General features: G+C 37.2%; 1 protein-coding gene across 5 annotated transcripts in view; it reads left to right on the top strand.

The window, feature by feature from the left end:
• The window catches only part of RNF111 (ring finger protein 111), an 84,824-nt gene that overhangs the window by 55,059 nt on the left and 14,969 nt on the right, over nt 1-14,796 (top strand). For all 5 annotated transcript variants that reach the window (XM_008706033.2, XM_008706032.2, XM_008706031.2 and 2 more), the window contains exons 5-7: nt 2,808-3,002; nt 9,742-10,061; nt 13,499-13,757. In XM_008706033.2, coding sequence (XP_008704255.1) covers nt 2,808-3,002; nt 9,742-10,061; nt 13,499-13,757 — 774 coding nt within the window. The remainder of the gene's footprint in view (nt 1-2,807; nt 3,003-9,741; nt 10,062-13,498; nt 13,758-14,796) is intronic.

Raw genomic sequence — 14,796 nt, 5'->3', positions numbered from 1 at the left:
TTTATTTATTTGACAGAGACAGCCAGCAAGAGAGGGAACACAAGCAGGGGGAGTGGGAGAGGAAGAAGCAGGCTCCTAGCAGAGGTCCCCGATGTGGGGCTCAATCCCAGGACTCTGGGATCACGCCCTGAGCCGAAGGCAGATGCTTAACGACTGCGCCACCCAGGCGCCCCAGTAGTTATTTTCTTAGTGAAAAAAGTACTTTTTTTTTCTTAAAGATTTTATTTATTTATTTGAGAGAGAGAAGAGAGAGAACATGAGCAAGGATGGGGCAGAGGGAGGGGGAGAAGCAGACTCTTCACTGAGCAGGGAGCCCAATGCAGGGCTCAATCCCAAGACCTTGGGATCATGACCTGCGCTGAAGGCAGATGTTTAACTTACTGGGCCACCCAGTTGCACCCAAAAAAAATACTTTTACAAGTGGTAATTTAATCTACTCTCAGACTTACCTATTAATTTCCTTTATAATATTAGTGTCATACTTTAACTTTGCTATGAAAAATAGAAATGACACTTTTTAAATGTAACAGAAAAGCAATGTAACTTGAATTTATATGGTAAATATTGGTTTTTGCCGTGTTGAAATTTGGGGCACCTGGGTGGTTCGGTTGGTTAAGTGACTGACTCTTGATCTCAGCTCAGGTCTCAATCTCATGGTCGTGAGTTCAAACCCCATGTTAGGCTCCACACTAGGCATGGAGCCTACTTAAAAAAGAAAGAAAGGTGAAAGTTATTTTTAAAGGTTATGTTATCCTCTAATATTACTGGTACTTTTTGTGCTGCTTTAGTGTTTTCTTTCAGCTTATAACTGCATCCAAGCAACTAGGAAAGGAAGCTAGAGTTGGAAAATAGAGATTAAGGAAAGTAGTAGCATGTATGAGTATGTGAATACATACGTGAATTTCCCCACATACTAAGAATTACCTTTAGGTATAAATTACATATTAGAAGGTGATGGTCAATCATAATTTCCTTAAAGGAAGTTGGTGAGCCGTATGTGAATTTGTTAGCTATAAATTGGAGAAAGGATACAGCTAGAGTTACAGGCCTTGTGCAATAAGCTTTTATATGGATTGTTTGCAGCTTGGATGATCATAGCTTTCAGAGTATCACTACTTTGGAATTAAGATGTTCATGAAGAGATCATTTATTCCCACTGTCTCCATTTCATTCAACCATGTCTCAGTTTTTATTTTGAAGCGTCATAAATTATCTGTAAGATGGTGGTTAATGTATTAGGGATTAATTAGAGTTTCCTCAGAGTTAATTAATTTAGGATTACTACTTGGAAACTGTGTTTTCCCCTGTGACATCTGTCAGCCAGTAAGTAGGAAAAGGTGACAGAGTAGTCTTTTAACCCTCTGGAATTAGTTCAACCAGAATACTTTTACTAAGCTGTAAATATATTCCAGGGATCAGTAGATGCCCCTGTCTCTCTGCTAGTTTCTCTCAATAGAAAGCATCTGTCTTACTAAAAATGAGTCCTGAATATTAAGTATATCAGTTAGACCAGTGGTTCTTAAGTGGTGACCATTTTGTGCCCCAGAAGACAGTTGGCAATATCTGTAGACATTTGTGGTTCTTATAGTTGCAGGAGAACATTACTAATATCTAATGGGGAGAGGCCCAGGATGCTGTTGTAAACATCCTACAATGCGCAGGACAGCCGTGCCCCTACCCTCACTCCTGTCCCTAGCAAAGAATCACCCAACCCAAAATATCAATACTGCTAAGGTTGAGAAATTGAGATACACCATTTGCAAAGAAACAGAGGTTCTTCCCTCTGCGTTTTATGTATAAGCAAATATATTTGTTTAAGCATCCAAAGTACATTGTCCCATGTAGATCAGCAGGGACTATTTGTGTTTCAGGAATCAGCTTAGCACACCACATTGTATACAGTACTTTGTCCTCTCATTCTAGATCACATTAAGAGAGTCCCTTTTCTTACCCAATTGTTGTGAATATGCTTTGGACAGACTTAGCCTCACTTTTTAAACAGCTGTTTTATAATTAGAGTCTAAAGTAGAGCTCGTACGTAAGTCCAGGTCTGCCTGAAATTTATTTTCTACAAAAATTTTAATTTTTATTAGAATGCACTGATGAATATTAACATTTGCAAAAAATTTTTTGAAGACATACAAAAAGGCCTGTAAAAAAAGATTAGAACAGTTTTAAAAATCATAGCTAATGTTTAAGTGGTTACTGTTGTATAAACTATTCTGTAGAATGGTTTATATATGTGACCTCAGTTCATCCTAACAATAGTTGTGTGAAGAAAATTCTGTACTTTCCCAGTTCTACAGATGAGGAAATGGGAGAGTGGTTAAGTAATTTATCCATGACTTAGTGTCAGTGGTGAAATCAGAATTGCTTATCCAAGCAGTCTGACTCCAGAATCCATTCTGTAGCAGAGAAAGTGTAATTTGTAATACTGTTCTGACAGCCTGTGACAATGTGTATGAAAATAATATAAAGGGACTTTTACTTTCCTTTTCTCATTTTCTTCTTTGTGATAGATCAGAAAATTTACATAGCTGTTACCCAAAAAACTGTGATAATCACCTGAGTTATTGGAATATGTATATGTGTTGGATTTTTTTAAATGTAGTAATCATATTTTAGTTACATGTCACTTTAATGTTGCAGGCTAGCTTTATGAAGGTTTTTTAAATTATATATTGTGCTTATTGGAGAGTTCATATTTTTAAAGTTTGTTTTAATAATTATAAAACTGTTACCTTGAATTAAAATATAACCAATCACCTAATATATGAAATGCTAAATAAACATCTTGTATTTTGTAGAGCCTACTGTAGTACCAACCACTTCTGCGAGAATGGAATCACAAACCACAAGCACTTCCAGTAACAATTCAAATCCATCTACCTCTGAGCAGGCCTCTGATACTGCTTCAGCTGTCACTGGTAGCCAACCCTCCACAGTGTCAGAGACTTCAGCTACTCTTACAAGCAATAGTATGACTGGTACTTCTGTAGGAGGTATGTGATAAAGTGGGGCAGGACTTTTTCATTACTCTTGTTAGAAAAAGTATTGATTTTAGCTATATTAGCAAGAGCATATTCTTAGGATAAACCGTATGTGAGCAAAGTAGTCTCTTTAGAATTAGACTGTGATTTCATATTTGAGTTTGTGTGCTATGTATTACCAAAGTATCATAGCTCAACTGAAAGAGATCAGAGAGAATTAAATGGCTGACTAAAAATATAATAACAAAAGAAAAAATAGGTAAATTAAACTTCATCAAAATTTAAAACTTTTGTACATCAAAAGACATTATCAAGAAAGTGAAAAGGCAGCCTCCAGAATGGGAGAAAAATACTTGAAAATCATATATCTGGTAAGGGTCTAGTATCTAGACTATATAAAGAACTTACACAGTTCAACAGTAAAAAGACAGATACCCCAGTTCAAAAGTGGGCAAATAATTTGCATAGGTATTTTTCCGGAGAGGATACACAGTTGATCAAGAAGGACATGAAAACAGCATCATTAGTTATTAGAGGAATGTAAATCAAAGCAGTGAAGCACTGCTCTATCCTTATCAGGATGTCTGTTATTAAAAACAAAAACAAAAACAAAACGAAAGAACAGGAAATCAGAAAATAACCAGTGTTGACAAGAATGTAGAGGAATTAGAACCATCGTGAACATCTGGTGGGAATGTAAAATGCTGCAGTCGCTATGGAAAATACTTTGGCGGTTCCTCAAAAAGTTAAACCATAGTTACTCTGTGACCTACAGTTTCACTCCTAGGTATGTCCCCAAAAGAATTGAAAATGAGGATGGGAGTTTTTTAAAAAGTTTGATGATGTCCATTTTCTCTCTCTCTTTTTTTTTTGCTGTCATATCTAAGAAACCATTTCCTAACCCAGGATCACAAAGATATACTCCTATGTTTTAAGTGTTTCAGCTCTTACCTCAGATTATTTATTACTTTTCAGTTAGTAGTGATATCTCTGGTTCTTTTTCCTGTCACCTGTTTAACTGAGCATTAAACTAGCCTTCTTTCTTTCTGAACAATGGCATGGAGATAAGAACTTGCCTAATATTTACTAACTGGGTTGTTGTAGACCCTGATTTGACTATATCACCGTTAATAATGAAACCACCTTATGTTTCTATCATTTTTTAATAGTATCTTATTCAATTCTTACAATATCATTATAACTTATATTGAGCAGATTAGGAAATCTTCTTGTGGCTGGATTTAGGTCTTACTGTTATGGAAAATTGAGAGTAGAATCCAGAGCCCAAGGAAGTTTCCCAAAGATGTCTTTTAAATACTATGTTCTTTGAAAAAAAAATGTAGGGAGAAATGAAATGGGCTAATTTTTACTTCATTTATCGAGTGTACACTCTTTCCCAAGTACCCTACTGTCTTGTATGTTACTATATATACTATCACTTAATTTTAAAAATTTCCTCGTTATTAATATTACTCTTCCCATTTCAGAAGTGAAGAAATCTGGACATTAAATACTTTCAAAGCCAATAATAATCTTTGAGGCAAAGATTTGAACTCTTCTTATTCACTCCTTTCTCCTGATAGCTTTATGTACTCTTGTCTAGATTTTACGTGACACATAAAAAACTTTTATTTACTTATATATTTTTCAAGACTCTTGTTCGCTCCGAATTCACATTTAATATCTAAGGTAGTGACTTCACTATCTGAATAGTTTTCTCATGATACTACTTTACCTATATTGATGACTACCTTTGGGATAGACTTGCTTGTGTTGTGTTTCTTTAGACAAGGAGAACCTTGTTCCAGGCCAAATTGTTCCTTGTATAAACCTGGTAGAAGCACATACAGGCACTCATATGACATTAGCGGCACTCAGTTGACTTCATTTCCTGCTAAGACTCTATTGAACATCAGTCTCCTGTTTTCTTCATATCGTGTTCTTACTTTGTACCTTCTTGCATATTTCCAACCTTGAATCACTCAAGCCATCTAGCTTCACTCCTATCCAGGTTTTTAGATGGGGCTGGTGAAAATTACAGAACCAAGCAGATTGGTGCCTCATGAACTTATGGTATCTAATCTTGGGCTTTTGGTAATAAGTTGCCATAGTATGATGTATCTCATTTAATTCCCTTTCTTTCCCCTTAGCGGCTATTCCAAAATTCTCTAATTCTCCTCAAGACTTTCATTCCCCCAGGGAAAAATAAATAAAAAGTAAATGAAAGTTCTCAGGCACTCTTAACTTCCAACCCTTTCATGAAAACTTTTATACCTATCCTTCTCTCCTGACTCCTGGTCTTTTAATTCCTTCTTGTTCTTTGCAGTCCCTTTATTGGTTCTCTACTTTTTGTCTCTTCTTATGTCCTTGACCTTGCTTTAACGGTTACCTTCTCAGCATCTCTGCTTGTTCCATTCCCTTAGTGTGCGTGTGTACATTTGTGTTAAGTCTTGTACATGTAAATGGATCTTCTATACCTTAAACTCCTTCCTTTAACTTGCTTCTGACTCCTGTCAAAACAGACGTGTTAAAAAGTCTGGCAATAATCTTCTTTTTATCTCTCTTTTCTCCCAGGACTCTATTCTTATTCTTTCTCACTGGCCCATCTCATAGCTGCATGTGTTTTCAGCTACCACCAGTATGCCAGTGACCTTCCATTTGTGTTTACAGAGCCCTCTTCTTGTTTTAAATTTTCATATCCAGCTGCCTGCTGGACATCTCCTCTGGACCATTCTGTGGTCACCTCAAACTCATCATGCCCCAAGCAGCTCATCATCTGTCTGACTTTTCTGTGTGCTCCTTGCTTTATCCATGCATGATCTCTTATATATTCATTTATTCAAATATTTATTGATTGCACACTATAAATCAGGCACTGTTCTAGGCATTGGGAAGAAAACATAAATTTTCTGCCCTAACAGAACTAATAATGTTCTAGTGGATAATAATACCTAACATCTGTTAAGCTCATAATACTGGTCCATGATTTACCTACATTAACTTTGATTTTTGTAATAACTTACGAGGCAGATTCTGTTACTCTTCTTACTTTATAGGTGGAGTAACTTGCCCATGGTTGTATGGTAATGGAGCAAGTTTTCAAACCTAGGAAGTCTGGCTTGGAGCCTGTACTCTTTCTTTATTTCTCAGTCTTGACACTGTTGTCTTTGTGCTGCACAGTTCTTTGTATGGGGGGCTACCCTGTGTGTTGTAGGATATTTAGCAGCATTTTTGGCCTCTATCTACTAAATACCAGTAGTACCACTTCCCCTCCATGTGTGACCAACAAAAATACCCCAGGTTTTGCCAGATGTTCCCTGGGGCACAACATTGCCCTATACTATATTAGAACCCAGTGCTTCTGTTCTAATGCTCGTTGATTTATATCTTAAATTGTTTCCATACTTGGTAATGATGATCTTCTTGAGGACGAAAGATCAAGTTTTTTTCTTCTTAGCACTTAGCTCCATTCATGCCTCTTTTCCTTTGTGAGGTGAATTTACATTTAGCAAGGGCTTATTGAACAACCTACATTGTGCAGGCCTGTTTCTAGTTGCCAGAGATAAAACAACAGAGGCAGACAACATCATAAGTTATTTTAAAGGCCAGGACTTTCGGGGTGCCTGGGTGGCTTAGCTAAGCATCTGACACTTGATCTCAGCTCAGGTCTTGATCTCAAGGTCGTGAGTTTAAATCCCCCATTGGGCTCCAGGCTGGGCATGGAACCTACTTAAAAAAAAAAAAGCGGCCAGGACTTTGGTTTTCACCATTGTATTTTCCAGTGCCTTTTGTAGATCCTTTACCATGCCATTATTATGTGTAAGACTTGCCAGATGAATGAGTAGATGCATGAATACGTCTCAATAATCCTGCTAGAATTATAGTGAAAGTACTTTAACCAGCTTTATGTCACTGGGCCATGGAATTAATTTCTCTGATGCAGGTTTTTTTATTGTCTCATTTTTAGTGGATACTGTGTGGGCTAATTCTAATAAAAAGGAAGTATTTTATTTGCTTGATCAGACCTTGGTATTTCCCTTCTAATTTATGGCAGTTTTCCTTGATCAGTAACTGGAACAAGAGGAGATTCAGTCGTCTTTACTTTGGGTTGCTATCCTGTTTAAGCAACAGAGAGGTTCTGCACTCTAGGAAAATAGACTATTGATTTAATTGGAAGCCAAAACTGTACCCTAAGAGGTAGAACTATAAGGTCAGTCTTCTTTCTGAGGCCACATTGTTAGTGATATGACCTTTTAAATATGTGTTCAGCTGTAAATATAGTGTTTCCTTGTCTCTCACTCTGACTCCACTCCTACATTTTATTTTACTTTATTTTTTTTAAGATTTTATTTGAGGGGCGCCTGGGTGGCACAGCGGTTGGGCGTCTGCCTTCAGCTCAGGGCGTGAGCCCGGCGTTACGGGATCGAGCCCCACATCGGGCTCCTCCGCTATGAGCCTGCTTCTTCCTCTCCCACTCCCCCTGCTTGTGTTCCCTCTCTCACTGGCTGTCTCTATCTCTGTCAAATAAATAAATAAAATCTTAAAAAAAAAATAAGATTTTATTTGAGACAGAGAGAGAGCACAAGCGAGGTGAAAGGGCAGAGGGAGAAGGAGAAGCAGACTCTCCACTGAGCAGGGAGCCCATGTGGGACTCAATCCCAGAACCCAGGGATCATGACCTGAGTCGAAGGCAGATGCCTAACTGACTGAGCCACCCAGGTGCCCCCCCTTCTACATTTTAGAGTTACACATAATCCTCAGATAGCTGGATTTGTAAAATTAAAGCATCTGAATTGGAAGTAACTATGAAGATCATTTAGTCTACCCACTGAATGGATTTAGTGTTCCAGAGGTTTTTGATCATTTTTTATGAAGTAACACAATAAATGATACTTATCTGTGCAACAGGAGCTGAGATAAAACCCTGAAAATGTTGCCAGAAGTAAAGCTACTGTCATAGTTATTGCTACAAATATTACAGCATATGGAAAATAATTAATGTTTGATTCAGCATTAACGAAGATAAGCTGTTGATCATAGTCTGTCCCTGATAAGCTAGTTGTAACTTTGTCCAGGTTATTTAAGAAAATTGGAATGCAAATGGATGAAAGTGACATAATTATAGAACTGCCTTTGAATCAGCTGTAATTTATGTTTTAAAGGTAAACACCTTGGGGTGTCTGGGTGGCTCAGTCTGTTAAGTGTCTAACTCTGATTTTGGCTGAGGTCATGATCTCAGGGTTGTGAGATTGAGCCCCATGTCAGGCTTCATGCTCAGTGAGGTGTCTGCTGGAGATTCTCTCTCCCTCCCTCTTCCTCTGTGCCTCCCCCCCCCCGCTCATATAAATAAGTAAATCTTAGAAAAAAAAGAGGGAGCTTAAAAAAATAAAAGTAAACACCTCGTCAACTTTTTTGTTGTTTTTACAAGTTACTTATAATATTTAACCTCAACTGATGCTAACAAGGTAGTATTAATTCCAGGAGGCAATTAGAAATGAGTAAAAATTAGTAATTTTTTTCCATCCAAGTTCACAGATTCCTGAATTCTAGTTCCAAGGTTAAGAACCTTTACAAAAGAGTACAAGAAATTAGCCCAAATAGGACAGACTCGGAGCTTGGGGGAAAAAAGAAAAGTACAGAGATTTAGAATAGAGATACTGCCTAACAGGGTTTAGATCACAGACCTTACCCAGAAGAGAATCAGGAAAGGCAGGATACAACACGTATGGGAGGGCAGACCCAGGGAAATTACAGGGAGGTTTGCTGCAGTCAGACGATCAACCAGAGCCTGAAGCGCACCCCACCCAGATTCATTTATGTGAGCCTGTAAATTCCTTTTATTATTTAGCCAGTTTGGGTTGAATTTTTGTATTATTTATGAGTAACTAGAATCTTCCTAATCAGTACATTGGCGCAGAAGAGATTGGCTAGGTTCTGTGAGCCAGATAGGAGCAGGGTATCCCTGGTCTTGGTGACTAGAAATAGGGCCATAATAGTGGTACTCTAGAATCCTAAGGGTTCTGAGGAGATGACTCAGGAATCAGGTGCAGAAGGGCATTGGGGGGAAGGACAGGGCTCTGGGCTCTCCACTCTTCTAATGTGGTTTTTTTTTTTTTTTGTCTTTAAATTTTTTTAAAGTTTTTGTTTGAGAGAGAGAGGGAGAGCAAGCAGGAGCACGGTGAGGGGCAGAGGCAGAGAGTCAAGCTGAGCTACCTAGGCACTCCTCCACTCTTCTAATTTTTATATTTTAAGTAAAAAAAAAAAATTTTTTTTTAAGATTTTATTTTTAAGCAATCTCTATACCGAACATGGGGCTCAAACTCAACCCCAAGATCAAGAATTGGTCACTCCAACCGACTGGGCCATTTAAACATCATGGTAGGGGCTCCTGGCTGGCTCAGTCAGAAGAGCATGCGACTCTCGATCTCAGGGTTGTGAGTTCGAGCCCTACGCTGGCTGTAGAGATTACTTAAATAAATAAAACTTAAAAAAAAAAATTTACAAAAAAACACCATCATGTACATATGAGCCTCCTGAGGAATTTAGGCTTTCAGAAAAATCCCAGTGAAGATCATTGCCCAAAATTATGTGATACGGATGTTAAGAATGTGGTGCTATCACATTTTTACTTACAGAGATTTGAATTTACTAAACAATTAATTCTTTATTTACTTATTTATACACAGTCCCTATTTTTTACACAGTGATATTTGATCATTTGATTGTTCTATGCATTTTTGTTTGTTTCAAGATGACTCAAGGAGAACTGCGTCTAGTGCTGTAACAGAAACTGGCCCTCCTGCAATGCCAAGATTACCTTCCTGCTGTCCCCAGCACTCACCTTGTGGGGGGTCGTCACAGAATCACCATGCATTAGGACATCCGCACACAAGTTGCTTTCAGCAGCATGGCCACCATTTTCAGCATCATCACCACCACCATCATACTCCCCACCCGCCTGTCCCAGTTTCTCCCTCCTTTAGTGATCCTACTTGCCCTGTGGAAAGACCTCCTCAAGTACAAGCGCCTTGTGGAGCCAACAGTAGTTCTGGCACCAGCTATCATGACCAGGTATGTGGAATTGGATGAGGTTTTCTTTTTTTTTCTCCTTAATTTTTAAAAATTGTACTTGTTTCAGGAGGAAAAAGAAAAACAACCCTAATGCTGAATTTTGTATGCTAAATAAATCATTCTTGTTGCCCTGGCAAAAGTGGCCCAATTTAGTGGTCTGTGTTGTTGTTGTTGTTTTTTATCCTCTAGGATTTTCTGATGGTCTAAGTTATTACAACTAACTGAGAAGGCTTGGGATGTAGAAAATTAGAAGTGATACTGTTTTTTTTATTTTGAAATGGTTTTTTGTGTTTTTAGTTAAATACAGGTGAATCTGATCTCTGGAATTTTATTTCATAGTGTTGAAATTGCAGTGTCAACCTGATTCATGAGAAATAGGGAAATTTTCCTAGTTTTTTACCCTCTACCTTTTACACTGGAGCTGCCTATATCTCCACTCATCTAGAAATAAACTGCCTTCTCGGATGTAAACCAGTGACATAGTTTCTCAGGAGCAGATGAGGTTTTTAGTTCTTGGGGATTGAAGTATCAGTTACAAAATTATAATTAAGTAAGTTAGTTGAGACTATTGATGAGTGCTTGAAATGTCAGATAATATTACGTTAGTATTGGTGATCACGTGGAGCAAACGAAGGTCATGTATTACATGCTAGTTTAACTTTTGCTGTGTTGTCTCTAAAATTGTGATATAACCTGGGTAGGGACATACTTTGAAAAACAAAACGTAATTTGGAGGTAGAACTGTAACTGACATACTAGAAAATAGTCAGAAAGTTCAGAGCAACTGCTTTTCTGTATCCCCTGATCTTTTCTAAAGTACTTGCTTCATCTTTTTAAATTTTGATGGTTTATCTCTCCTGGATCTGACAGATTAAAAATAATTAAGAAAGAGGGATGTTCCCTTAAAAGACAAGCTGCTGTTTTCAAGAGTAAATTTGAAAGGGTTTACTAGGAAATACGATCAAATAGATTTTAGACTGTGTCTTGGTTCTCCTAACAGTTCTAAGTATTAACGTCTACTGATCATCTAAACCTGTTCTGCTTCTTGGGAATGAGGAAGCATCAAGAAAAACGTCAGTGGGCTGAATGAAAGGCCCTGCTTAAAAGCAGAATTTTCTTTCACTAGAAATATGAGCTGAAAGGGAGGGTTTATAAGTATTGTAGAAAAATGGTGAAGAAGTGAATTTGCTGACTTTTCCCACATTCGTTCAAGAGCTACCAAAATGTGGTCTTTTTGTTTATAGACTACTGTTGTTGAACTAATAAGTAACACAGTTGGTTTGAGAGATCAAGTGTGCATGCAACATTTTCTTTTAATAACTGAGTGAGTTAATTATAGGTAGAATCTCTTACCGTTTGTTCATTGTAAGATGAATGTCACCTATTCATTTATCTCAAAGTAGATGTATTTGGACTGCACATAAAACTTGAGGAAAATCAACAGGATCAGGCAGTCAGTGGTGATAATGGGTATGAAGGAGAACAGAGAGTGAAGTTTTAACAATATAAACAGTTTGAGACTATATAGACGTTGGAGGACTCTGAAATGAGCCACATGCTCATGAGATAATGTCAGATAGTCTCCAGTTGAGACCTGTGTGGGCACAGCAGGAAGTTGAGGAGTGGGAGAAGCAAACTGATCTGAGGATTTGTGATTGTGCAGATGTGTTAGGATTAGTGTCAGATTGTGGGTAGGCAGAAAAGGGTTGGGGAGGATCAGGCCTGATAACAGAGAAGGTGCATTAGTCACTTAATACTCTGTAGCCCTTACTACTCCTTTGGATGTAGCTTTCTCTTTGGAGAGAATAGTTCAGTTAGGTTATGCATTACTTATGATCATTGTAAAGTAATACTTGCCATTTCTGTACCCATCTTGCTTACCTTCTCTTTTCCTTCTAGAGGAAGAATTGAGTGAACTGTTGGAATTGTGAAGAGGCTTCCCTTTCTTGGTTTTTCTTCCTTCTGTTTTTATTCTTTACTTTTAATTTGAGCCTCAATTTCTTCTAGGAGGACATGCACCCTACTTTACTCACTCTCTGGGAGTTTTCTTAATCACTGACTGAGAAAAAGATAGGACATTTGCTTATCTTCATAGTATGTTGATAGTCCAGTCCATTTGCCAAGCCTTAGCCTAAATAGGAAAATAGGAAGGGGATATAAATTCACAGTCCTACAATAGTGTTCTTAAACCTTATTACCCAAATTGAGGGACATACATTGTATTCGTCAACTCAAAAAGAGGCCAGACATTTGCTTAATTGATTGTAGATACATGATCTAGAAGAAGAAAGGAGTTTTTCTTTTTCACCTTCCCACAGCATCTCCTGCGCCATCATCCCCCTTCCCTTTTAGCATTCAGAGTTCCTTTTGTTTCTGTTATCCCACGAGCCTAGAGTCCATTGGAAGTACAGAGACCACAGTGGTTCCTTTAAGGACTGCTGGGTGACCTGGCCCTCTAATAATGCATTTCCCCAGCTTCATTTTCAGCGCCTCAGCTTCCAGTATTGAACAATTCTTGTATGTAAATTCATATATAGCATCAAATTATTATTTTATTTTTTAATTATTATTTTCTTTAATCACATTTTTAAAATTTCAGCTATACTGAACACTAAGGAAAGACTTGTGTTTAAATCACTAAAGAATACAAAGAGGCAATTCTGTTTTTATAATCTGCTCTGGAGTAGATTGTGATGGAGTGAAATGTTTTAATTAGGACTCTTCAAGGAGTAAACTTAATTACTGATGAGTAGACATGGAATCTAGACTCTCTGGTTTATTTTCCAACTTAGTAAAAGGGACCTCCCCTAAAATCGTATTTCTAATTTTTTTTTTTTGTAAATGGAAAGGTTATGAGGCAAAGCTAGCTCATGGTTCATCTTGAATAAGCACACACCCTTTGTTATCTTGGATAATGTCTGTATTATTAGAGTTTCAGTTGAATGCTTGCTATATACAGTTTAGAAACAGGACAGACAAGTTTTTATCTAGAATCCTTAATCTTTTCAGTGGTTTGATTATATGTTTTCCAAAGGAGTCCTAAATTAATAATCAAAATTTGGGGGTAAAGAAGAATATGGAATTATGATTTTAAAGTTTCTTTCTCTCTCTTAAGATCTAGATAATGAAAGAAAAATAGACCTTGAAATAATATATAAATTAACTTTTGTTCATCTTGTAGCATGATCTTATGCTTGATTTTTAAAAACTGATTATAGATTTTAAATATATAATCACTACAATTTTTACAGTCCAAGATACACATAGTATTTTTTTGGTGCTGAATAGGTCTTCATACTAACAATTTTTACCATTTTGAAATTTTAATTTGGAGATTCTATTTTTCAAGATTGCAATTGGAGTACTTTTATAATATAACATGAAACAGTGTTTTGACCGAACTTTAGAAAGATAAAATATAGTTCCTCTTTATACAGCAGGCATTGCCAGTAGACCTGAGCAACAATGGTATCAGAAGTCATGGAAGTGGTGGTTTTCACGGAGCATCTGCATTTGACCCCTGCTGCCCTGTTTCTTCTTCCCGAGCTGCAATCTTTGGCCATCAGGCTGCTGCTGCTGCCCCAAGTCAGCCATTATCAATAGATGGTTATGGATCAAGCATGGTTGCGCAGCCCCAGCCCCAGCCCCCTCCACAAGCCTCACTGTCATCATGTCGACATTATATGCCACCTCCTTGTAAGTATAAATTTAACAGGCAGAGAACTTAAAGGCATATAAATGAAGCATTGTACATTCCTCCATGAAATAACCTTTCAATAATCCTAATTCATAAATTTTTAGTATTTCCTTGGCCTAAGAGTGGGGTGTATTTTTTCCATTTCTTCCTCTCTTCACCCTACATTCCCAAAGCAATCTTCTAAGGTAAAAAAAGCTATTGTTTAAAAAGGTCAGGGGAATAAAAAGTATTATACTTTGTCTCTTTTACATTTTAACATTTTAATATATGAAATTGATATGAAATATGAAATATATGAAATTGAACTACATTGAATGACACCTTAGATTTCTATAAAAGGAAACCCTTAAGATTTATCCTTTAGAGTAGCAGACAATTTGAAAGTTTAGTAGTTGTTGTTAGGCACAAGAAAGTAAATTTTGACCAAGAATTCTGAAGGTCAGCTGAGGCATATCAGAGAAAGGCATGAAGCATACACAGAAAGCTTGACCGATCGCAAAAAGATTTCTCTATTCATTTGATGCAGGCAATTAAATGAAGTCAGACATGGTTTTTCTAAAGAAATTGAAATCTGTGAGATCTATGAGTATCCTAAGAAGTGAGAAGTGCTCTTAGGCTATGTAACACGTATTTACTACTTTGTTACATTATAAGCTAATCATCAAATGGAAACTTAATTAATACTTTGATGAAAAACCACTGAAAATTCATACCAGGCGTACACTAGGGGTTTGGCAAGGACATTTGCTTTTGTTCTGATTACATGCAAGGAATAATTTTTAGTTCTATATCTCATTAGATTTCTTCTTCCATTCCTAGAATTTAAAAAATCTAGGTCTGGCAGATACAGCTGGAGTCAATCCAGAATGTGTACAGTGAAACCTGGGGATGATATCATTTACCTTTTCAATAACACACCTTAAGATATAAAGTATAAGTTAGAAAACAGGTTTTGGAACAGTTTTTGCAAAGCATTGACCAATGGGCAAATTCTGCTGTCCAGGCTGTTTTGTGATACCTATTGATATTTATCTTTAA

Source organism: Ursus maritimus, unplaced genomic scaffold, assembly GCF_017311325.1.
Source record: "Ursus maritimus isolate PB19 unplaced genomic scaffold, ASM1731132v1 scaffold_35, whole genome shotgun sequence".
NCBI lineage: Eukaryota > Metazoa > Chordata > Mammalia > Carnivora > Ursidae > Ursus > Ursus maritimus.
The sequence above is the reverse complement of the archived record's forward strand: the minus strand, read 5'-3'. Positions and strand labels throughout refer to the sequence as shown.